At 59.6% G+C, this 23,230-nt stretch overlaps 1 protein-coding gene across 2 annotated transcripts in view; it reads right to left on the bottom strand.

Annotated features, from left to right (window-relative positions):
- Nucleotides 1-10,633, bottom strand: part of C8H16orf74 (chromosome 8 C16orf74 homolog) — a 30,828-nt gene extending 20,195 nt beyond the window's left edge. The window contains exons 1-3 of one of the 2 annotated variants that reach the window (XM_047790582.1): nt 10,484-10,633; nt 9,090-9,138; nt 4,078-4,122 (exon numbers count right to left, since the gene is read on the bottom strand). In XM_047790582.1, the coding sequence (XP_047646538.1) occupies nt 4,078-4,105 (28 nt within the window). In that variant the 5' untranslated portion in view covers nt 4,106-4,122; nt 9,090-9,138; nt 10,484-10,633. Of the gene's footprint in view, nt 1-4,077; nt 4,123-5,759; nt 5,784-9,089; nt 9,139-10,483 lie in introns of those variants that run through there. The other variant, XM_047790583.1, reaches the window with a different exon arrangement.
- Between the last annotated feature and the right edge of the window lie 12,597 nt (nt 10,634-23,230).

Raw genomic sequence — 23,230 nt, 5'->3', positions numbered from 1 at the left:
AAAATGCTTTCCTCTGACGAGGCCTCTGGGACCAGCCTGCCTGGCTTTGAATCCCACCTGGGTCCCAGCTGCGAGACCCAGGCAACTGCACTGCCTGTCTGCCCCTCTGCTTCCTCATCCGGAAACTGGGAATCCCAGAGCGCCCCCCGATGGAGGGAGGGATGGAGGGATGGATGGAGGGAGGGAGGGAGGGAGGGATGGAGGGACGGATGGAGGGAGGGAGGGATGGAGGGAGGGAGGGAGGGAGGGAGGGATGGAGGGAGGGAGGGAGGGATGGAGGGAGGGAGGGAGGGATGGATGGAGGGAGGGAGGGAGGGATGGATGGAGGGATGGAGGGATGGATGGATGGATGGAGGGAGGGATGGAGGGATGGATGGAGGGAGGGAGGGATGGAGGGAATGGATGGAGGGAGGGAGGGGGGATGGAGGGAGGGAGGGGGATGGATGGAGGGATGGAGGGAGGGAGGGATGGATGGAGGGAGGGAGGGAGGGAGGGATGGAGGGAGGGAGGGAGGGAGGGATGGATGGAGGGAGGGAGGGATGGAGGGAGGGATGGAGGGATGGATGGATGGAGGGATGGAGGGATGGAGGGATGGATGGAGGGAGGGAGGGAGGGAGGGAGGGATGGAGGGAGGGAGGGAGGGAGGGATGGAGGGAGGGAGGGAGGGAGGGAGGGAGGAATGGATGGAGGGAGGGAGGGAGGGAGGGGGAGGAGGTCCTGCCCGGGCCAGGCCCCCAGCAAGAGTCGACCGTTTATTCTGGGTATTTGACCAGGACATTCTGATTTCTGGAATTCATCCCAAAGAAATAACAGTTGTAGAAACTGCACACGAAGATGTTCAAAACGTCATTACTGGTAAAAAGGACGTGTGGGAAACCAGCCCGAGGCCTGCTCTTGGTGGCACCAGACACAGGCGTCGAGAAGCGTGAGGCTGGTACGCCTGGGGAAGCGCAGCGAAGCTCGCAGACGGGAAATAAAAAATCAACGCAGGAGATCCTATCATGGCGCTGTGGAAACGAATCTGACTGGGAACCATGAGGAGGTGGGTTCGATCTCTGGCCTCACCCAGTGGGTTAAGGATCCAGCGTGGCCGTGAGCTGTGGTGTAGGTCACAGACGCAGATCGGATCCGGCGTTGCTGTGGCTGTGGTGGAGGCCGGTGGCTGCAGCTCTGATTCGACTCCTAGCCTGGGAACCTCCATGTGCCGCGGGAGCAGCCCTAGAAAGCAAAAAAAAAAAAACAAAACCAAAAACCGATGGTACACAGACCTCCACAGCCCAGCGCTGACAACCAAGTGAAACCACACGTGCGGGCAGCGTGAGGGGAGGGATGTGTGCAGCCGTGAATGTCGCAGGGCTTGGGGACTCAGCCCCCTGCTGTCCCCGTCTGTGGTGTGTCCCCTAAGAACGAAGCTCCGCGGAGGAGGGTGGCCCGGGGGCCCCTGGGCTGTGGGCCTGCGTTGTCCTGGTTAAGCGCGTGCGGGGCGGGGGGGGGGGGTGTCTACACCCTGCCCCACGCCCCATGCCCTGGGTCACACCCAAGCCTGTGCTGCCCTCCAGAGGCCAAGGCCAGGTGGGGCTGGGGGTGGGACAGGGCGGGGGGCTGGCCGCAAGAGAGCCAGCAATGAACCACGCACTGGCTCCACTCCCCCGGGGCCGGGCCAGGGAGGCGGCCCTTTTCCAAGCTCCCCGCCGTGCCCCACAGTGGTCCCAATGGCCACTGTTACTAAGCCTACAGATAAAAGCTGGAGGGGGTGCAGAAAGGGGACCCTCCCGCCCTGCCGGGAGGGGGGGGAAGGTAAGTTGGTACCACTGCCACGGAGAACCAGATGGAAGTTCCTCAGACAATGAAACACAGAAGGACCATGTGAGCCAGCAGTCCCGCTCCTGGGCATCTATCCGGACGAAACTCTAAATCAAAAAGATACCCGCGCCCCCATGCTCACAGCAGCGCTATTCACAACAGCCCGGACACGGAAGCCACCTCAAGGTCCATCAACACCGGTGGGTTGGGAAGACGTGGTGCATAAACAAGATGGAACAACAACAAAAAAGGGAAGCTCCCGTCCTGGCTCAGCAGTAATGAACCCGACTAGACGTCACAAGGATGCGGGTTCGATCCCTGGCCTTGCCCAGTGGGTTCAGGATCTGGCGTCGCTGTGAGCTGCGGCGTAGGTCGCAGACATGCCGTGGCTGTGGTGTAGGCTGGCAGCTGCAGCTCCGATTCGACCTCTAGCCTGGGAACTTCGGTATGCCGCAGGTGCAACCCCCCCAAAAAAGGGATGGATAAACACAACGAGGCCTGCTGTACAGCACAGGGAACTAGACGCAGTGTCTTGGGAGCGACCATGGCGGAAGATAAGAAAGAGAATGTCCGTATACACATACGTCTGGGTCTCTTTGCTGTGCAGCAGCAGCAACTGGTACAACAGTGTCAATCAGCTCTACTTTAGCAAAAAATCAAACTGCAATCCTGAAAAATTAAATTAAATTAAATTAAAGCTCCCAGCTCAGAAACACTCAGCTCCACTCCCGCAGGCAGGGCGATGGGGTGGGGGTGGGGGTCTCCCAGGGGCCCTTAGCAGCATAGCTCCTGGGTCTCCTCTCCTGGCTGAGCCTCTAGCCTCAGGCTGGAAGGTCAGGGGCCCCCAGATCTCCTCGGGGTCCTGGCTAGTCCTGACTCAACAGCCAAACGTGGAAGCAGCCCAGTGTCTGTCGAGGGGGGAACAGACCCAACAAACATGGTCTACGCACAATGGAAGGATCTTCTGGCACCTGCTACAGCAGGGAAGCACCTTGAGACCCGGATGCTGAGTGAGGTGCGTCCGACACAAAGGACAGAAGCTGAGGACTCCACTCAGGTGAGGCCCCAGAGCGGGCAGATTCAGAGACAGAAAGGGGGTGCCGGGTGTCAGGGCTGCAGGAAGGGGGAGGGGAGTTAGTGTTTCGTGGGGACGGAGTCTCAGTGGGAGAAGATGGAAACTTCTGGAGACGGATGGTGGCGGTGGTTGCACCACCCCGAACGCATATAATGTCACTGAATTGTACGCTTAAAATGGCTAAGCTGGCAAGAATTGTGTTGTGTATCTTTCACCACAATTCAAAACCAACACAAAAAGCCTACGTGCCGCACGTGCCCAGCACTGGGGCGGCCCGCAGCCGAGTCCAAGGGAAGCGGGTCCTTGAGCTCCACGGGCTCGGTCTCGGATCAGCCACAGGCCCTGACCCTCCCGGAGGTCCCTTCCAGGGGGACCAGTGCTCCCCGCTGCCCGAGGTCTTGGGGGAGTCGGTCCATCCAGAGGCCCCGCCCCCCTGAGGGCCACTCCCCTGGAGCTCACTCATCCGGGCCCGGGTCCCCCATCCCGGGGAGGTGCCGTGGCAGAAGGAGGGAGCAGGGTGCAGGCCTGAGTGGCAGGAGGGGAGTCAGGGCTGGTGGCACGCTGCTGCACACGGGCGAGGGGATTTCAGGGGGGAGATGCGGTGGGGGAGCACTTGTCACTAAATACCGGGCCAAGGGAAGAGGCCTCCCTGCAGGCCATGTGGGTCTGAGGGGCTCCGGGGGCCCCAGATGCTGGACGGAAGGTCCAAGCACGAGACAGAGGTCTGGCTGCCTCTGCCCACACTTACAACACCTCCCAGGGATTCTGTCTCCTCGGAGAAGCTTCTCTCCTGGTCTTTCCCTCTCCCAGCCCTCCTTCCCCAGGAGCCAGCAGGTGGCACAGCCCATCTGGGTGATAACAGGCCCCCGGGTAGACGGCAAACACCCTCCATCCCATTGCGTGCCTGGTACCTTCCTCCAGGGCCCGGACCGCCACAGGCTGCGGTGAACCCCTCTCAGGGGGCAACCGAAACAGGGGGGGCACTGCCCCGTACCCTTGTCGCCCAGGCTTGGGGAAAGGAAGGCCTGGAGGTGTGCTCAGTCAGCACGCACTTACCTGGCGCCTACTGTATACAGGTGCTGACCTTGATGGCCCGGTCCCCTCTGTCCCCTGGGCAGCAACCCTGGGTCTTGGGGTCTCCCTCCCTCTGCCTCGCCCCTACTCCCCATGGGAGCTGGAGGGGAGAGCCGCGTGCTTACCTTTCAGGCAGGTCAGCTTGAGCCCCATGTCGGCGCCTCCGCAGCCTGGGAGAGAGGAGAGGCTTGTTTTGCATCGGCCACGCGTGGCCAGGCCCCCACCCCGGCCCAGGGCACAACAGGAAGGAGTGGCGGAGGGAAACCGCAGCCCACGAGGTCACGGCGCCTGCAGACTAGTCCTGGGCTGCATCTGCTGTGCGCTGAGTGGAAAAACTGTGAGGCGCCTCAAAAGCCAAATATACCAGAGGAGGCCCCGTGCGGTGGCCGGGCCGGCGAGGCTGCAGGTGAGGGCTGACGGGGCCCCTGACCTTGGGGGCTGCAGAGCATGGCAGGCTTTAGGGATGAGAGGGCCCTGGCTGGGGGAGGAGGGGTGGGCTACAGGGTGGCCCTGAGCACAGGCCACGGGGGTCGCCACCGTCCCCTGCAAGATGAAGCACCCTGGCCTTCCCAGGAGCTGATGAATAAATGAATAAATGGGGGCAGCAGCCGGCAGGGCTCGTGATGCTCAACCCTCGCTCACAACCCCCCGAGGCGCAATCGCCTCTTGACAGATGTGGAAACCAAGGCTCCGAGAGGGGGCGGCAGCCGCCTGCGGCCACCCAGCTTACTAGGAGTGGAGCTCCGACCCACCCGCCCCACAGGGTGAGGCTCTGCAGGCTCCTGTCGACACTCGGAGGCTCCTCGGGTCTCTGAGAGGCCCAGGGGAGGGATGGCTTCCCTCCCAGGAGACCCCTGTGTGCAGGCCGGCGGGGGGGCGGCACGAAGCGTGGCCGTGGCCTGTGTCCAGCGTGGCGCCCCTGGCAGTCAGCTCTGGTTCTGTCAACTGTTCTTCCCGCCTCTTCCATTCCTCGGGCTCAGACCTCCCAGCTCCCTTCCCATTGCCCCGAACACAGCTCTTGCTTCTGTTCGCAGAAGACCCAACACAGGCGGATGAATACAAGGCCAAATGGGGTCCACGCCTGCTCAGAGGCTGGTGACCCAGGGGAAGCTGACGGAGGCCAGGAGCACAGAGGAGGGTCCCTGCTCCAGCCTGGGAGACCTGGGGCCTACCTCCCCAAAGCCAGGCAGGAGCAGGCCAAGCGGGAAACAGCCTCCCAGGTGGCAGGAACAGAATGTGCAAAGGCTCAGAGGACAAGAGGGGGTGTGGCCCATGGGCGGAACCAGAGGGGGCGTTGGGGCAGGAACGGTCCACAGAGGGGCCAAAGCTGAGCTGGACCGCGAGGTCTCTGGAGGCTGGGGATGAAGTTCGGAGGTTATTCTGAGCTCCCATAGGAGTGTCTACCTCCTAGGGGCTGGTTAGGCAGAGACCCCTGGGGCACCCCAGGAACTTGTCAGCCATACAGCATCTCAGCGCCACCTGGACCCTGGCGATCCGTGTGTCTGTCATGTGAGAGCAGCTCTGCTCCAGGCAGAAACTGGGGCCTGAGGGGTGCAGACAGCTAGGCAGGGAGGGTGCAGAGAGAGAAGCTGCTAGAAGCCTGGGGTGACAGCGGGACCCTGGGAAGGTCCGAGTGGAGGAGGGGCCGGGACAGAGGCTTCAGTTTCAGCCAGGCTGGACTTGTGGGCGGGTAGGAGGCGGACTGGAGCCATCAGCTAGGGATGGACGGGCCTGGGGAGGCAGCGGGAAGCGAGAGAGGGCAGAGAGCCAGACAGGGACAGGAGAGTCAGGACAGGGGTGTATTTACGTTTCCCCAGAGGAGCAGGCCCGCAGCCGCTGGGACCGAGCCTGGCTCAGCCGCGGGCCCCGGGCTCCTAACCCGCCAGGACTTCATGTCCTCATCTGCACAACGGGGCTGCTGGGCGTGCAGCGGGCTCCCCAGGCCGCAGGGGGCACTGCACGGTGGCAGATGGTGACTGTGAGAGGGCTTTGCTCCCCGCAGCACAGAGCAAATGCCCAAGAGGCGTGGGCTGCATCGCCTATGGAGAGAAAGGAGGTGGTGTTTCATTCCAGGACCTTCCTTCTACACACCGCCATCTATACTGCCTGCACGTGTTACAGAGATACACATTTTTGTAATTAGAAAATAAAGATTTAATGGGGGCAAAAGGAAAGGCTTCATGAGCAGGGGCCCCCTTAGCTTGGCAAGACAGCAGGAAAGCCGTTGGGCCCAAGAGAGCCACTCGCTGAGCTGGTTTAACTGCAAAGAGTTAAGTGCGCTCTCTCTTTCACACGTGTGCGGGAGTGTGAAACACCTCCCTTTCAGAATGAATCGTGCTGTTTGTGTTCCCTTCAAAATATCAGATTGTTAATTATCGGCACAACAGCTTGAAGAAGAACAGATTCTTTCTTGCGCCCGCCCGGGCATGAAAATCTCCCTGCTGCCAAACGGCCACGACACAGTCGTCTGGGGACAGGGCTGGGCAGTGGGGAAACGTCCCCGCTGAGGGTCTGCCTCTCCCCTGCGTGGTGGCCAGATCCACGAGCGGCGGCTGCTTTGTCCCTCTGAGGCCATGAGCATCTCCACGGGAAAAGACACACCTGGCCAAGGTATCTGTGACTGGGTTTTTTTTTCCCTTTGCTTTTTACAGCCACACCTGCAGCATATAGCGGTTCCCAGGCTAGGGATCGAATTGGAGCTACAGGTGCTGGCCTACACCCCAGCTCAGGGCCACACTGGATCCTCAACCCACTGACTAAGGCCAGGGATCGAGCCCACATCCTCATGGATACTAGCTGAACTTTTTTTGTTTTTTTTTTTTTCGTCTTTTTGCTATTTCTTGGGCCGCTCCCTCGGCATATGGAGGTTCCCAGGCTAGGGGTCGAATCGGAGCTGTAGCCACCGGCCTACGCCAGAGCCACAGCAACGCAGGATCCGAGCTGCGTCTGCAACCTACACCACAGCTCACGGCAACGCCGGATCCTTAACCCACTGAGCAAGGGCAGGGACCGAACCTGCAACCTCATGGTTCCTAGTCGGATTCGTTAACCACTGCGCCACGACGGGAACTACTAGCTGAACTCTTAACCCTTGACGCCACAACGGGAACTCCGGTGACTACCTTTAGAGCCACCTTGAAGGGAAGAACCACACGCCACCAGCCCACAGAGCTGGTGCCTGGACTCACGCCCTGCAGGCGTGTGACTGGAAGAGAACAAACAGTAAACTAATGTGTTCTCCGCACAAAGTCAAAACTCACAAAGGTGCAAGAGAGCTGCGGGCAGGCGACACAAGGACTCCTCTGGGGCTGAAGGGACCCTGCTCTGCGCGCTTTGGCTCCAATGTCTGACTTCCCTTCCGTTTTCACTTCTGTGGCTCATGAGGTTGGGCTCGCGAGGATGAAACAAACCCTGCCCGGAATGAATCATCCGGATCTGGAACTGGAGGCGGTCTCAGAGCAAAGGACGCCAAGGAAAACACGGGACGCCCCACTACTGCCTGGACGCGCACAGGCCCTTCACAAGGAGCTGGGCACCCTGAGTTCGTATTTGCCAAACCTGAAACCCTCCGCAAAGACTGTCACCTGGGTTTCGCAGAGGAGGCCAGGGACGCCTAGAGCGGGCAAGTGCGGGCGAGGCGGGGTCAGGCTAGAAGTTGGATCTGGGTCTCTGCGGTGTCACCTCCCAGATGAATCAGAAGGCCGTGACTCCACACGGGACAGCGCCTCACAGCCTTGACAAAGACCCCCCCCTGAGGACCAAGGAGAGGGCAGGGGTGAGGAATCCCAGCTGAGCAATGGGACAGGTGGCCTAGGTGGGCGGACCGCCAGCCCCAGGGAATCAGGTTCCACTCCCCGTGGCAGGGGCAGGGGGCACCCAGGCCCGCTCGAGGCGCCTGTGTCCTCACTGTAAACCCAGGCCAGCCCATCGCCGCTGCCGGCAAGCACACGACACAGCTTGGTTTGCTTCCTTTCTTAAAAAAAAAAGAGGCCTTTTCTTTTCGCAACGGGATTAGAATTCCTGCAACAGCAGCCAAAGGAGCGGTGCTGGGAACAGATGCTACAGGCGTTAACATGCCTCCCGTCCTGGTCCACAGAGTGCAAACACGAGCCTGTCCTTGGCTCTAGCCCACAGACCCGCAGGGGGCGGCGTGGGGAAGCCAGGGGGTGGCCTGGCCCGCAGCGCTCGCCCACAGGAAGTGAAAGAGGACGGGCGTGGGGGAGGGTCAAGGTGCCCACCCAAATGCCCACCTGCTTCACGGTCACCAGGCGAGGTCTTGGGCCACCTGGCGTGTAACTGTGGCCTTCCGCTGACGGGCCACCTACGTCTGAGCAAAATGCTTGCCCACTGCCGTGCTGGGCCTCTGTGAGAGCAAGCTCAACTCTCAGGATTTGTGCAATTTTCCATATGCTATACATTCCTGAGAATGTTTATGTAAAAACAAGCGGTGTTGTATTTGAAGTTGGGGTAACAGTTAATTACTCATGGGTTAATCAGAAAACATGTCATTATTTTTCCAGCAGCCCCGACATTAGACACCACGGAACTACCAGCCCTCTGCTGTGAGCGCCTGCCGGCAGCTCGCCCCATGCAGGTTTGCGGGGGAAAGAGAAAAGCAAACTCTGTGTTCTTACCGCATAAAAAGTCACTGCGATGCATCCCCACCTGTGGGACCCAGAGGACCATCCACAGGCTCCCAGGGGAGGCTGTTGCCCCAAGGGGGACGGGTGGGCTCCCGGGGGATTTCTGTTTCTTCATCTGGGGTGTACACTTTTTTTTTTTTTTTTGCTTTTTTAGGGCCACACCCTCGACATGTGGAAGTTCCCAAACTACAGGTCAAACTGGAGCTACAGCTGCCAGCTTACACCACAGCCCGAGCCCTGTGGAATCAGAGCTGCGTCCACGAGCCACACCACAGCTCACAGCAACGCCGGATCAAACGCGAATCCACAGGGATACTAGTCACACTTGCTTCTGCTGCGCCCCAATGGGAACTCCCTGGGGAGCACACTTTCGATGTGGACATGTTATCCTGGGTGTATATTATCGGTTGACAATATTTTCATGGGGGGAGGTCTGTTCTTGAGGGTCCTACACGGTGAGGGCCAGGGGTTCGAGACCAGGCCTTGGCACTTACCTGCCCCTTGAATCAGTCACTGTGTATTTACAAGCGTCTGTGTCCTCATCTGCAAAATGGGGATAAGAGCGTTTGGTCAGCGAATGACAAGAGAAGATGCAGGTGCCGGAGCCCAGCACCGAGCACCAGTGCTCAAGAAACACCAAGTATCCCTGCTGTCTCTGTGGCCGCTGAAGGGAAGTTCCCATTCAAGTCTCCGGAGCTGATCTAAACCTTGGGCTCAGGGCCCACAGGGGCGCACCCCACTGGCAAGAGAACGCCTTCCAGGGAGAGGAGATTAGGCTGGCGGGGCTTTCAGCCTCCTTAGGGCTGGCACAGGGATTAAGTCTTTCCATAAATACCTCCCCTGCCTCCCGCCCATCCAGGGTGGGGACCCAGAACGCAAGGTGGGTGTGGCCCAGACAGGTAAGGGGGTGTTTCCGGAGTTCACGCAGGCTGGGACAAGGCCAACTCCCCAAGCACCCCTGGGGGCTGTGCAGCAAAGGCCAGAGCCTGCCAAACCAGGCGTGCCTCGCCGGGCCTCAGTTTCCTTATCAGTAACATGGGGTGTTTGTTGCACAAAGGCTGGACTAGCACAGAAGCGCCTGCAGCAGGCTGCCTGCAACTCCTCCTCCTCCCTCTTGGTCAGCGAGCAACGCGTCTGAACCTGCGCGCTCTTCGGTGTCCAGCACAGCGGGCCGGCAACCGCGGGCGGCGGGTCTGAGGCCGTCCCCACCCACCGAGCCCGCCCACCCGGCCGCGGCGCGGGGCCGCGGATCCACCTTGGAAAGAGTGCCCCCCCCCCCCACCTCCCCGGCCACTGAGCTCCGCGGGCCGGAGGGATGCCGAGCGCCTTCACACTGGTCGCCCTTTGCGGCCGCAAACCTGCTTTGATGCCCTGGGAGCGAAAGGGGCCCCTAAGTGAGGCGGGTCATAAATAATACATTCCGAAATACTCGATGGAGGGGAAGTGGTTCCTGTCGAGGCCTCCTGCCCCCACCCCGGGCCGGGCTCCTTTCCAGCTTTCAGGAATGGCGGTCTGGTCCACTCCCCAGGAACTCGTGACATCTCGGGGCGGCAGGGAGAGTGGGGGGACACACCCCCAGCCCGCCCAGTGTGAGTTGCAGCACGGCCAGAGGGAGCCCAACTTTGCCCAAACCCGCGTCTCCGCAGAAAAGTCTGCAAGAAGTTGGGGGGGACGCCCGAGCCCGCGAGGGTTCCCCCACGGCCCCCGGGACCTGCGCCCCCGCCCCACCCCGCCCAGGCGCGCCCCTACCCCTGCGGGAGCGGGCGGGAATGGACGCTGCCCGGCCGGGCGCTGGCCCTGGAGAAGAGCGGCGTCTTCTAGAAGTGCTGGGGTGGGGTGGGGTGGGGTGGTCAGCGCCGTGCCAGGAGCCGCGGCGCGGGGCACTCACCGCTTCCTGGTGGGCTCACTGTAGGGCCCGCCCGGGCGCTGGTGGTGGCGGCGGCCGGGCTCGAGGGGCCGCGGCGGCGAGCCTGCAGGAGAGAGCAGCGGGGGTCATGGCCCGGGCCGGGCCGCGCACGGGGGCCCCGCTCCGCCCCGGCCGGCGCTCCCGGCCGCCGCCGCTGCCGCTGCGCGCACGCCTCCCACCGCCCCCTCCCGGCCCCCGGGGGCGGGGCTGGCAGCAGCCCCGCCCCGCCCGCGGGCGCCCGATCGCGCTGGCCGGGCGCTGGGGCGGAGCGGGGCCCGGTTGCCTCCCCGGGGAGTGCCTGCGGCCTCGCGGCCTCCCCCTGCCCTCGTCAGTTTCCCCGGGGTGAGATGGACGGGCAGGGGGGCAACCCGGGGAAAGTTTGGGCCGCGGCCCGGGGGTCTCTGCACCGCGCGCCCCGCCCCGAGGCTGGGTGCCAGGCTCCCTTGGCCCTGCCCCCCAGCCCTGGGGGGTGGAGGGTAGGCCTCGGGGCGTCCCCCTACCGGATGGCCGTGCTTGAGTGCGCCCCAACGCCAGGCTGCGAGAGGAGTGGGCGGTCCCACTAGCTCACCACCTGCTGCACCCGGACTCCGATCATGATGTGCCCCCTCCCCCGCCGTATGCGGCCTCTGACCTGGGGGCTGCAAATGGCCCTCGTGATCAAAGCGCAGCTACCCCCATGGTTGAGTCTGGCCCTGGCTCTCCACACATGCACCCCACTTCTAGGGAGTACGCAGGGGTGCCGCCCAGATGGGGGTGTTGGGACTTGTCTCCTGCCTGCCGGGCAGGTGTCAGGTTTTTTTTTTTTTACCAAGCCCAGCTGATAGTAACCCCCCAGTTCCCAACCCTGTGGGTGCAGAGGCCTTTTATCCAAATGGGTTTCTGAGGAGGCCTCCCACGTGTTTCTCATGTCGTTGTCACAAGCCTCTCCTGCCCGCTCCATCGTACAAGCCCAAGGTCTCCATACCCTGTGCCCTGTGTCCTTCCAGAAGCTTAGAAAGGGAAACTGAGTTTCAGCAGGACCATTGTTCGCCTTCTGCAGGAAAGGATCAGATCACAGGGATTAGGGTGGGCGCCCTAGCGGGCTTCTCTCAGAGTCATTGCTGAAAATGTTGCAATCTTTTTTTTTCTCCTGGTCTGGCCACACCCACGGCACATGAAAGTTCCCAGGCCAGGGATCAAACCCATCCCACAGCAGTGACCCAAGCCGCTCCAGACCAGATCCCTAAGCCACCACGCCACAAGAGAACTCCAACACGTCACAATCTTTTGGTTCTCCTGACTGTATCATGTCCAGAGTGATAAGCAGGAAATGCATCCTGTCTCACCCCAATGGAGCACAGAGGGGGGCAGGGTTAGGGCAGGATGGGAGGGAGGGTGGGCTGTGAGGGTCCTCTGCCCGTGTTCCTCCCTAGGGAGCTGCGGGGCAGGGCTGCTCCGCATGGCCTCCTCTGATGGTGGCAACAGGGGGGGGTGGGGAAGCCCCCAGGGACAGCGGGCACGCACAGCGCCCACATTTGTGTCTCGGAGGCGAGGCCCTTTCCGCCAGCTGAGAAGCCCTGGGCAGGCTGAGTGCTGGGCGCTGGTTGTGACATCAGCCTGTCTCTGGTCCCCGGTTTCCACAGGGGAGATGGGGATTCATTCACTTCTACAAGCACTTTTTTTTTTTTCCTTCTTAGGGCCGCTCCTACAGTAAATGGAGGTTCCCAGGCTGGGGGTTGAATCGGATCTGCAGCTGCTGGGCCACCCCCCAGCCACAGCAACGCAGGACCTGAGCCACGTCTGCCACCTACACCACAGCTCACAGCAACGCCAGATCCCTAGCCCACTGAGAGAGGCCAGGGATTGAACCCACATCCTCATGGCTCCTAGGTGGATTCGGAACCCGCTGAGCCACAACGGGAACTCCCTACAAGCACCTTTTGAGCGCCTCCTCTGCACTGGGCCCTGGGCACCACAGTGACCAGGATAACTGGCACTGACTAAGCGCCCGTGGGCATGTGACCTGATGTCACCACATGCTCAGGACAGCCCTAGTCCCTCCGTTTTGCAGGTGTGGGCCCCGAGGCACAGGAGGCCATAGGTCGCCTAGCTGGTAAGCAGTCATGCTGACCTGTGCCCTCCTCTCCTGCCCCAGCAGGCAGGGAGCAGCCAGTCCCTCGGGGGAGTTTGGCCCAACTCGACACTGGGGGAGGGACGTGGGGCTAAGGAGAGGAGGCCGCAGGATGCGATTTGTCAGCCGGGGCTGAGATGAGGAATGGAAAGAATCCAGCTTAATTTGCTTCCTCCCCCAGGAGGCCTCTGCCCCTTAGAACAGTGGGCTTTGTGCTTCAGCCTCAGAATGTCTCACTGTCCGCCCTTTGACGTTTGGGGCTGGCTGATCCCAGCCCAGTGGGGGCATCCTGGGCAGTCAGGATGCTGAGCAGCATCCCTGGCCTTTTCCCACTAAATGCTCGTAGAATCGCCCCTTCCCCAAGTTGTGACAACCAAAAGCATCTCCAGACATTGCCAGGGGACACCCTGGGGCACAGCTGCTGGTGCCTGTTGAGAACCCGAGTGGATTCCACTGGTTCCCAGCCCTGGGAGCTTGCCGGGATCACTGCATGGGATGGGGGGGGGAGACAGGGGAGGGGGATCACTTAACCAATCAATCAAATGATTGACACCAACCCCCAGGGCTAGGGTCACCCAGGGACCTTGATCTAATTGGTCCAGGTAGGGCCCAGGCGTGGGTGGTCTGTAGAAACTCCCAGGTGATGCTCATCAGTTGATACAATGGGGACCCGCAGATGGAGTTTAGGAGCCTAGAAACTGCAGGTGCAATTCAACCAGATGAAGTGTGTGAAGCCCGGATAGGTGCTAATCCCAACAACACAACTAGAAAACGACACTTGGGGGGAGTTCCTGTTGTGGCGCAGCAGACACAAATCCGACTAGGAACCATGAGGTTTCGGGTTCGATCCCTGGCCTCACTCATTGGGTTAAGGATCTGGCGTTGCCGTGAGCTGTGGTGTAGGTTGCAGATGCCACTTGGATCTGGCATGGCTGTGGCTGTGGCTGTGGTGTAGGCTTGGCAGCTACAGCTCCGACTAGACCCCCAGCCTGGGAACCTCCATATGCTACAGGTGTGGCCCTAAAAAGACAAAAAAAAAAAAAGACATTTGGGAGGTAATAGAAGAAAACTGAACGTAGTCCACGTATTAGATAATATTAAGAAATTATGACTGATATTAATAGATGGGACAGGGATGCGTTTTCTTCTTTTCTTTTTTTTTTTTTTGCCACACCAGTAGTATTCAGAAATTCTCGGGCCAGGGATCGAACCTGTGCCACAGCAGCGACCTGAGCCAAAGCGGGGACAATGCCAGGTCCCGAACCTGCTCAGCCACCAGGAACTCCATCATTTTGACGTCTAAAGCCCTTATCTGTTACTTACTGGTACATACGGAAAAGTATTTATGAGTGAATTAGTATGAAGCCGAGGTTTGCCTTTAAAGAGTCAGGGAAAATAAAAAAGTGGCTGAGTGAGAGTGGGAGGGGTAGAAGGAGAAGAAAGCAACGGAAAACCGGTGATAATCGCTGAGCTGAAGTGACGGGGACATGGTGGGTCAGTGCACTGGTCTCTCTACTTTCAGATGTGTTGAAGTTCCCAAAATAAAGTGGGACTTATTTATTTTTTTTAAAGAGAGAAAGAGTCCGCTTGGAGAGGGTTTTCCTGGCAGCCAGGTGAGGTGCCCACTCCTGGGAAGGTGGTTTTGGGGTGGGGTGGGTAGAGGAAGCAGGTGGTGGGGACCCCTGGGCTCTGGGGGAGAATCCAGCTCAGTGGGCTTGCCTGCCCGCCCCCACAAGCGGCGGGGAGACTGGAGAGGAGAGGGCAGCCTGGAGCCCACTGCCCCTGGACCTGAAGCCAGGGCAGCAGCCCCACACCTGCCTGTGTTCAGACCCTCCTGGAGTTTGGGCAAAAGGCAGGTGCTGGAGGCGGGGGTTCCTCAGGTGTGCGCCCGGGGGGAGGGGCGCTGTGACGTCCGCCCCGACACTTGTCCCTCAGAGCCTCCCTTCTCAGCGCCTGGGTCTCCGTCTCATCTCCAGGAAGTAGGAGATGAGTAATGAGAGCAGCCGTCGCCCAGCCCCGCCCCGGGGAGTAACTTCCTGAGCGCAATTCGACAAGAATCCCTTTGCGGACAGAGCACCTGGCATGTGCCAGAAACAGTTCCAGCTGAGAACACAGTGAGTCAAAGCCCTCTGCCCCCCACGGATGTGAGAGTCCGAGTGTTAAGGAGGAAAAGTAAAGCGGGAGGGGCTGGAAAGGGTGGAGCTAAAAGCGAGACATGTGACAAGAGGAGATTGAGAAGCTGGCCTTGGAGTGAGCCCCTCCCAGGGGAGCGGGGGTGCGGTGGGCGGGGCGTGTGGCCATCAGGAGGAAACGCTGGCTGTAGGGGTCTGGGTTCAGGGTGCCACCCAAGGAGCACAGAAAAGGGACCAGATCCTCCTCTAGAGTTGTTCCGCCCCGACCCCTTGGCCACAGCTCTGAGCCAGTGTCCCTTTGCCAGGCGGCCCGCAGGCTGCCAGGCTGCCATGGGTTCATGGATGCCATGGGTGAAGGTCTGTGCCTCTCGATCAGGGAGGCCCCCGGACGGCGGGGACCAGGTGCCAGTGCTGGCATGCTGCCCTTGGCGTGGGGCGCAAGGCAGAGCACAGGGCAGGCACTCTAGACGTGCTGGTGGAATGGATGGGACTTGCAAAGAACTGCGAGTCCTCAGAAGGTTTCTGGGGACCAGGGGACCAGACGCATTCCAAGGAAAGCAGCAGATGCTACAGTCCATTCCCAAAGGAAGCCATCTGCCCAAATGCCAAGCCCGTGGAGCTGCCCGGGGGAGATGACAGGGAGGGAGCGCCTCTGTGGGGGGCCGTGCCCGGAATGGGGAGGAGGGGGTTCAGGCAGGTGCCCCTTCTGTTGCCATAAAGGGCCTGCACCGGGGCTACGGGCAAGGGGACTGGCAGAAGCAAAGACGAGGGGCAGGGCTGGCAGGTGTGGTTGCCCCAGACGCTTTCTGAGCCTAAAAGGACACTAGGGCAGACCCAGGGCTCAGCAGGGCCACGGCTGACCAAAGACCATCTCCCAGCTCAGGATGCCTATGAAGTGCAGTGCCTGGGAGCCCACGGCCATGGCAGTGGGGAGAGCAGGTGCCCTGCAGACTGGCCCCCAGCAGACCCCCGTCACCACTGCATGACCGCCGCACACCCCAGAGACTATCCAGTCACACGCAGCACTGGGGGGTTTGGGGCCCAGAGGGGCTCCACAAGCAGTCCAGGGCTTGGGGAGGGGGCAGATCTTTCCAATTCATGACCCCCCAGGCCTCGCCAGCAGCTGATTCCCTATTTGAGGCACGTCTGTGAAATTCAGCTTCACAATCAACAATCCTTCACTGAGCGAGGTGGCGGCTGACCCCGACCTCAGGGTCTTCATCCCTTCCCCGCTGAGAGGTGAGGCTTCCTCGTCCCTCCTCCTGGAGTCATGGCCTCGAGACGGCATGACCGTCGGAACAGAGAGGTGCAACGAGGCCTCAGGAGTCCTGGTTTCTCTGTCTGGGAACACGTGCTCTCGGCAAGGCTCCCTCTCAGGACCCCATCATCACACTGAGAGATGCTCAAGCCGCTCACCACTCAGCAGAGCTCCAGCTGAGCTCCCAGGCAACACCCAGCACCCTCCACATGCCCTGTGGGTGAGCCCGGCCCGACATCCAGCCCAGGCAAGTCCCCACGCTGACAGCAGCCCCGGGTGATGTCAGGAGCTACCCCCAAACGACCTGCCTGAACCACCATGAAATACAGACTTGGGAGAAAATATACAAGGGGGATTGTTTTAAGCCACGGCTGTTTTAAGTTTGGGGATGTTTGTTACACAGCAAGGGGTAGCTGAGCCAGGCTCCTTCTAAGTGTCAAGGAGAAATATGATCCAACTGCAGCTGTAATTGGTTGCAGTTAAACTTATGAACTAGTCTGAATGTCCAAAAGAGCTGGGAGCGTAAGAAAACGTACACCGATAACTTGCTCGATTTGCTTGAGTTCTTTTTCGCCTCAATAACTTGTTATGAAACTTGAAGATCTGCCTGTAACCTCTCCATCCCATTCTCTCCCCACCTTCCCACCTGAGGTTGGGGCTGGCCCTCCCCGCCTGCTGGGATTGTTCTGCTGCTTACCTGGGCACCACGGACAGCCTGCAGTCTTGGTTCACCTCCACTGCCCTCTTGCCAGGCAGTAGGCACTGGTATCCCGTCTTAAAGACGAGGACACTGGGGCTCAGAGAGGTCAAATGGTTTGGTCCGAGGACGTGTGGCTGGGAAGGGGCAGGGCTGGCCTCTCTCACCATGACCCACCAATGCTGCGTGGATGGCAGGTGGTTCCTGTTTTTCTGGGGAAACTGTTGGATGCCCACACTTGCACTGTGGGATTTTGGAAGCGTGGGTCGCAGGAAGAAAATGCTGGATTTTGCTCAGTGGATGGGGGACTAGATGAGAAGGGGCCTGAAGCGGTCGTTGCTGGAGCCTGGTGATGGGCGCATGGGGCTGGGTGGGCCAGGCCCTTTTCACGTGTGTTTGAAAATTCCCCAAGCCAGAAAAGAAACACAGGGAGTTCCCGTCATGGCACAGTGGTAATGAACCTGACTAGTATCCACGAGGGTGAGGACTGGATCCCTGGCCCCACTCAGTAGGCTAAGGATCTGGCATTGCTGTGGCTATGGTGTAGGCTGGCAGCTGCAGCTCCAATTTCCCCCCTAGCCTGGGAACCTCCATATGCCATCAGTGTGGCTCTAAAAAGAGAAAAAAGAAAAGAAAAGGAACACAGGTCCCAGATGCAGGGCGGGCAGGAGGGTGACACAGGTGGGGACACCCCAGGCTGGAGGCCTGCTGTCCTAGAGGGTCGCTGGAGAGCCTCAGACTCACCTTGCAGTTGGTGAGCCTGTCAGGAGGGGCCCAGGGGCTGAACCCCACCCCGGAAGAGGCTGCCTGCTCCCTGACGCTGGGCTCTCCCATGTCCCTCCGGCCGCACCCTGTCCTGCCATGTCCCAGCGGCTTGTCTCTGGAGCTGCGGGCTTGGCGTGGGGCGGCAGCCATGCGTCCCTGGGCTCTGCATACCAGCCATCCCTGCCGGCAGGTGCCTGGCTCCAGCTCGTTTAATGACCCTGGGCAGTTGGGGACAGCATCCTGAGCTTGTGGTGGGGGGAGAAGCCTCCCTTTGCCTCCAGGAGCAGCTGTTGGTCAGCAGGTCTGGGACCCCCACAGGGGTGAGGCCTCTATGAGCCACTCACAGGCTATGAGGCCTCCAGCAAGTCGCTCAGCTTCTCTGAGTCTGTTTTTCACCCTGAAATGGGGGCGAAGAGCCCCAGCTCCAAGGGCTGCCGTAGAGATGCAAAGTGAGAGCGAGTGTCACTTTGCTGAGAGCCCGAATCATAGCCGAGTTGCTTGTGCAGTAACCAGGCGTCGGGCGTTGTAAGGATCACTCTGCCTGGTCTTCTGAGGCGGGTTCTGGCACCAAGCCTCTTTCGCAGACAGGGTGCCTGATGCCCAGAGAAGGGCTGGCACTTGCTCTGGGTTTTGGGCTAGTGGGGGACAGAGCCTCGTTTCCGCCCTATGCTGGACACCAAGGCGGTATCCACCAATAGATGGGGTCACAGAACCCGCTGCCGCCTCACCAAAATCAAAAACCTCAAAGACGTCCTTAAGGAAACGGAAAGCTGAGCCGCAAACAGAACATGCTCGCAAATCGTACACCTGATGAGGGAAGAGCACACACCGGACTCTCGGAACTCATAACGCGAAGGCGAACGGGGAGTTAACGAACCCGACGGGTACCCACGAGGATGAGGGTTTGATCCCTGGCGCTGCTCAGTGGGTTAAGGATCCGGCGTTGCCGTGAGCTGCGGTGTGGGTCGCAGAGGTGGCTTGGATCTCATGTGGCTGTGGCTGTGGTGCAGGCTGGCAGCTGCAGCTCTGATTTGACCCCAGGCCTGGGAACCTCCATATGCCCTGGGTGCCACCTTAAAAAAAACAAACAAAAAAATAAAATAAAAGGATAATAAACGTTGGTGAGGATGTGGAGAGACTCTTAAATTACCGCTTGAATGGAAAGTGATACAGCCACCTTGGAATCCAGCTCAGCCAACTGTTAGAAAGGTCACCATTTATTTAGCAAACACACCCCATCGACGCCACCTCTAGGTCTCCAGCCAAGAGAAGCGAAACCCCGCGTCCGATGCAAAGACGTGCACAAACGGTGTTCACAGCAGCGCTACGCACGAGAACGGCACAGAGGGCCATCGACCGCGGCACGGAGGAATAAAACATGGTCCATGCAGACGGGGATGCCGTAAGACAGAAGGAAGCCGGGTCCCCGAAGCGCCAAAGACGAGCCTCAAAGCCACTGTGCCCAGTGCGCAATGCCAGACATGGAGGCCACACAGCACAGATTCCACTCAAACGAAGCGTCCAGACGGGCACGTGGATGGAGACACAGAGCAGACTGGGGGTGCCCAGGGCAGGGAGGAGGGGCAGAGACTGCCACTGGGGGCAGAGGGATCTGCACATTTACCAAAAATCACTGAATTATGCCCATAAAAGCAGGTGCACGCTCCAGTCTGTAAGTTACACCCCATGAAGCCTGGGATACAGCGGTTACACCAGCTGCCATATTAACCCCTCCGGGCGCAGCACGAGCCCCAGGCACCCAGCCCTGAAATGACCAGGGGACCCGCAGATGGGGAAAAGGGGTGGGGGGGGGCGGGAGAGTCACTGTCAGGGGCTCCAGGCCCTGGGCGCTCCCTGACCGACGACACTGCTTCAGGGCTGTGGGGACAAACTATAAACGAAGACAAGACTGCAGCCACAAGAAAGCACGACAAAGCTCTTGGCGCCCTGCTGTGGGACGGTCTCCAAGGGAAAGCAAGCAAGTCGCAGAAGCAGGTCCCAACGTTCCATCCTGTCACTGCAAAGGGAGGCGAGGACAGGGCCCTGAGTCCCGGGCATGGAGGGTTCCCCAGCATCCAGGCGGGCTGCCCGTGTGCCAGGGCGGGGGCAGGGGCCCCGGGGCCCTTTCGGCCCTTCCCTTTAGCCCTTTTGAAACTGGCATCAAACTTGGTCTTTGTAAACGTGCCAGGGCTTTGAAGACACAGTGAGGTTTGGCTTCACAAGCATTCCTGAGTGTGCGAGACTGTACTTGTGAACTCTAGGAAGGGGACACGCCGCCAAATCCTTTCGGATGCCAAACCGTAAGAACTATTTTAAAAATGCTCCACAACCGGAGGCGTCTGATGGTGGGTGTGGGTGGGCTGTCTCGTCGCCTTCTGTGCTATGCGATGGGACCTCCCCCGGCAGGTGGGGAACCCCAGCCCGGGCCGGGGTTGAGGTCATGGCAGTGGAGAGATATGGTGGGGGGTTGGGGGGCAGCAGTTCCCTGAGAGGTGGGGGAGGAGCGGGCACGGATCTGGGACCCATGGGAGGTGGTGGCGACAGAAGGACTCAAGGACACCTCCCAGTCTTGGGCCTCCTACAGCCCACGGGTGAGTTGCTCTGTCGGATTAATTTTGATCTTGCCAAATTCAGGGAAATAGTAGACCTTAGAGCTACTGTGAAGATAAAATATTGGTACTTTCTGATCTGTAGGGAATCTGTAGCTTTTTTTTTTTTTTTTTTTTTTTGCTTTTTAACAAAGAGGTTCCCAGGCTAGGGGTCTAATCGGAGCTACAGCTGCCAGCCTCCACCACAGCCACAGCCACGCCAGATCCGAGCCATGTCTGCGACCTACCACAGCTCATGGCTGTGCAGGATCCTTAACCCACTGAGCAAGGCCAGGGATCGAACCCGCAACCTCATGGTTCCTAGTCGGGTTTGTTTCTGCTGAGCCATGATGGGAACTCCAAATCTGTGGCTTTTGATAGACATTCTTGTTCATGTACCAATATGTTCTTATAAGGACAGTCACCCCCTTTATTTGAGGGCATGTATGGGGAACCTCACCTGTTCACACCCCAAAGCCCTGGGCCGAAGTCCGCCAGGGATCAGAGGTAAGACCAAGTCCAAAGCTCTGTCCTTATCATAAACACTTGAATCAACCAGGCTTTCCAGCTCAGCTTAGAAGAAGCATTTCTAAGGGGACCTAGCTGGGCCGCGGGACAGTGAGTCATGGAGGACATGGGAGGCAGGTGCCCTGATGGGGCCAGAGCTCGACAAAGGCCTGGTGGCAGGAAGGACAATGCAGACCCAGGGAGTGTGGCGTTGGGGACGGTGGTGGAGGGATAAACAAGCCTCGAGCTTGACAGTCTCACGATGAACGGTCACCGTTTGTCACAGAGAAAAGGCTAAAAGCCATTATTGAATATTTCCCACCTAAAACCATTAAAATAAGTTTCAGTGTTGTGCCTGGCGGGGGAGCAGATTCAGTTGCGGAAACCTTAGCTTACGTCAACCGTACTTCTTCCCAAAGATGCCGCACAGCTAAGATTTCCACACACCTCTGGGAAGAGGGGCTCCCTGGAGCTCAGACCAGGCTCCCATCTGCTCGGGGGTCACGCCGCAGATGGCAGCGGCCTAGAGCCATAGAGCTCTTCCTTCAAGCCCTGCCTGGCCAGGCCGCCCAGACTGGCAGCTTCAAAGTTAACCTTTCCCAAGGCATCAAAGCGGGTGCCGTGGCGTGCAGGGCCCGGGCGCCGTGCCCAGCGGGCGAGCGCGGCTCTGGTGTTCTTCCGGGAGGCCTTGGGCAGCGGGAGGGCCGGCTCACAGCCCTCAGTGTGCTCCTGGCCTCCAGGAGCTTTGGAGGAACCTGTGGGGACAGTGTCAGCAGGGTGGGGGTGCCACACGCAGCGGCTGGGAGGGGGCCGACCCCAGCGCAGCCTGGGCTTCTCTGCAGGACACTGTTTCCAGGTCAGTGTGGGGCCTTCCAGGAGGCCCTGCCCAGGGCAGGCTCCCTGGCAGCAGCCGGCCTTGCCTCTGCAGGCGGCCAGCCCTGGTGGCCTCTGCCTCACGACCCTGGAGCAGGAGAAGAAGGGACAAAGGGAAGGGTATCAGGGCTGTCGAGCAAGGGGACAGCACAGCCCGAGGACACCAGGGATGGGCCAGGGGGATGCTGGTACACCCTCGTTCTGTTCTCAAAGCGTCAGGTCACTTATTCATTCATCAAACTTTCCCTGGGTACCCGCCACAAGGTGCCAGACTGGCAAAGTCTAGGGCTATTTCTGTCCAGTAGAAACTAAGTGGAGCCACAGGTGCCATTTATGATTTCCTAGTGACTTTGGTTAAAAATGTTAAAAAAAAAAAAAAAAAAACCCAAACAACCCAGAGTTCTCATCGTGGCATAGCAGAAATGAATCCAACTAGGAACCATGAGGCTGTGGGGTGGCTCAGATCCTGCGTTGCTGTGGCTGTGGCACAGGCTGGCAGCTGTAGCTCTGATACCACCCTTAGCCTGGGAACCTCCATGTGCTGTGGGGGCGGCCCTAAAAAGCAAAAAAAAAAAAAAAAAAAAAAAATTAAAAAATACCAACTGAATTTCTTTTTTCTTTTTTTCTTTTTCTCTTTTTAGGGCTATACCCGCGGCATATGGAGGTTCCCAGGCTAGGGGTCTAATCAGAGCTGTTGCTGCCGGCCTACACCACAGCCACAGCAATGCAGGATCCGAGCTGCATCTGCAGCCTACACCACGGCTCGCGGCTATGCCAGATCCTTAACCCAATGAGCAAGGCCAGGGATCGAACCCACAACCTCATGGTTCCCAGTCGGAGTCGTTTCTGTTGCACCACGACGGGAACTCCTGGTCAAAAATTATTAACAAGATAGTTCACAACTTTCTTTTCGTGCTACGTCTTCCAAAGCCAGCGTGTCTTTTTCACTCAGAGAGCGTCCCAATGTGGACCAGCCATGTTCCACGTTCTCAGGAGCCACATGGGACAGCAGGGGTCTAGAGAGGCAAGGACGCTGACACCCCGGCTTTCTGCCCAGCGAGGGGTGGAGACTGCGACGCAGAGCTCAGGCTGTGCTACCTGATGGCAGGTGCTGCAGGATGTGACCACAGGGATGCTCTGTCCCCTGGGTCCCACGTGGGCTCCTGGTCGTTGCTCTGCCACTAGTGACCTGGAGAGCTCCGGCTTACCACTCAGCATTTAATGAATTCACCACCACAAGGAGGGGCTGCTCCACGCTCACCAGACTGCAAACTGGTCCTGGCCACAGGGCTGAGAGCTGCCTTCCCTGCTCAGCGAGTGGAAGGGGGTGACTGGAGGGCACCTTGGCACCATCTGGGGAAGCTCAGCCCTTGCCAGCCAACCACCCCACGGAAGGGTCTGTGTCCCGGGAAGGCCGCACGGGAGAGCACCCGGAGGGGGAGGGCAGCAGTGGGCGCAAAGCAGGGAACTTGGTCCGAAGAATGAATAGACAATCTCTGGCACCTCAGCACGGCCTGTTTGTGCGGTGGAAGACGGCACAGCGGCCCAAGCGGACAAACCAGGTCTGCGGGCATCCACGTGGGACATGCTCAAAAGCACGCTGAGCGGAAGAAAGCAACGCTGCACGGCGTGAGCTCCGTGGGGACATTTTGAAAAGACAAAGCCGTGCATCACGGCACCTGACAACCCTGCAGGGCTCTCCAGGCGAGTGGGTGATGCTGGGAGGGCAGGAAAAAGCCGGCAAAGGAGAGGAGGACAGAGGGGGTCTTAGCTCAACATCCTAATCTGTTAAAAAAGGC

This window comes from Phacochoerus africanus, chromosome 8, assembly GCF_016906955.1.
Source record: "Phacochoerus africanus isolate WHEZ1 chromosome 8, ROS_Pafr_v1, whole genome shotgun sequence".
NCBI classification, from domain to species: domain Eukaryota; kingdom Metazoa; phylum Chordata; class Mammalia; order Artiodactyla; family Suidae; genus Phacochoerus; species Phacochoerus africanus.
This window is presented reverse-complemented; position numbering and strand designations above follow the sequence as displayed.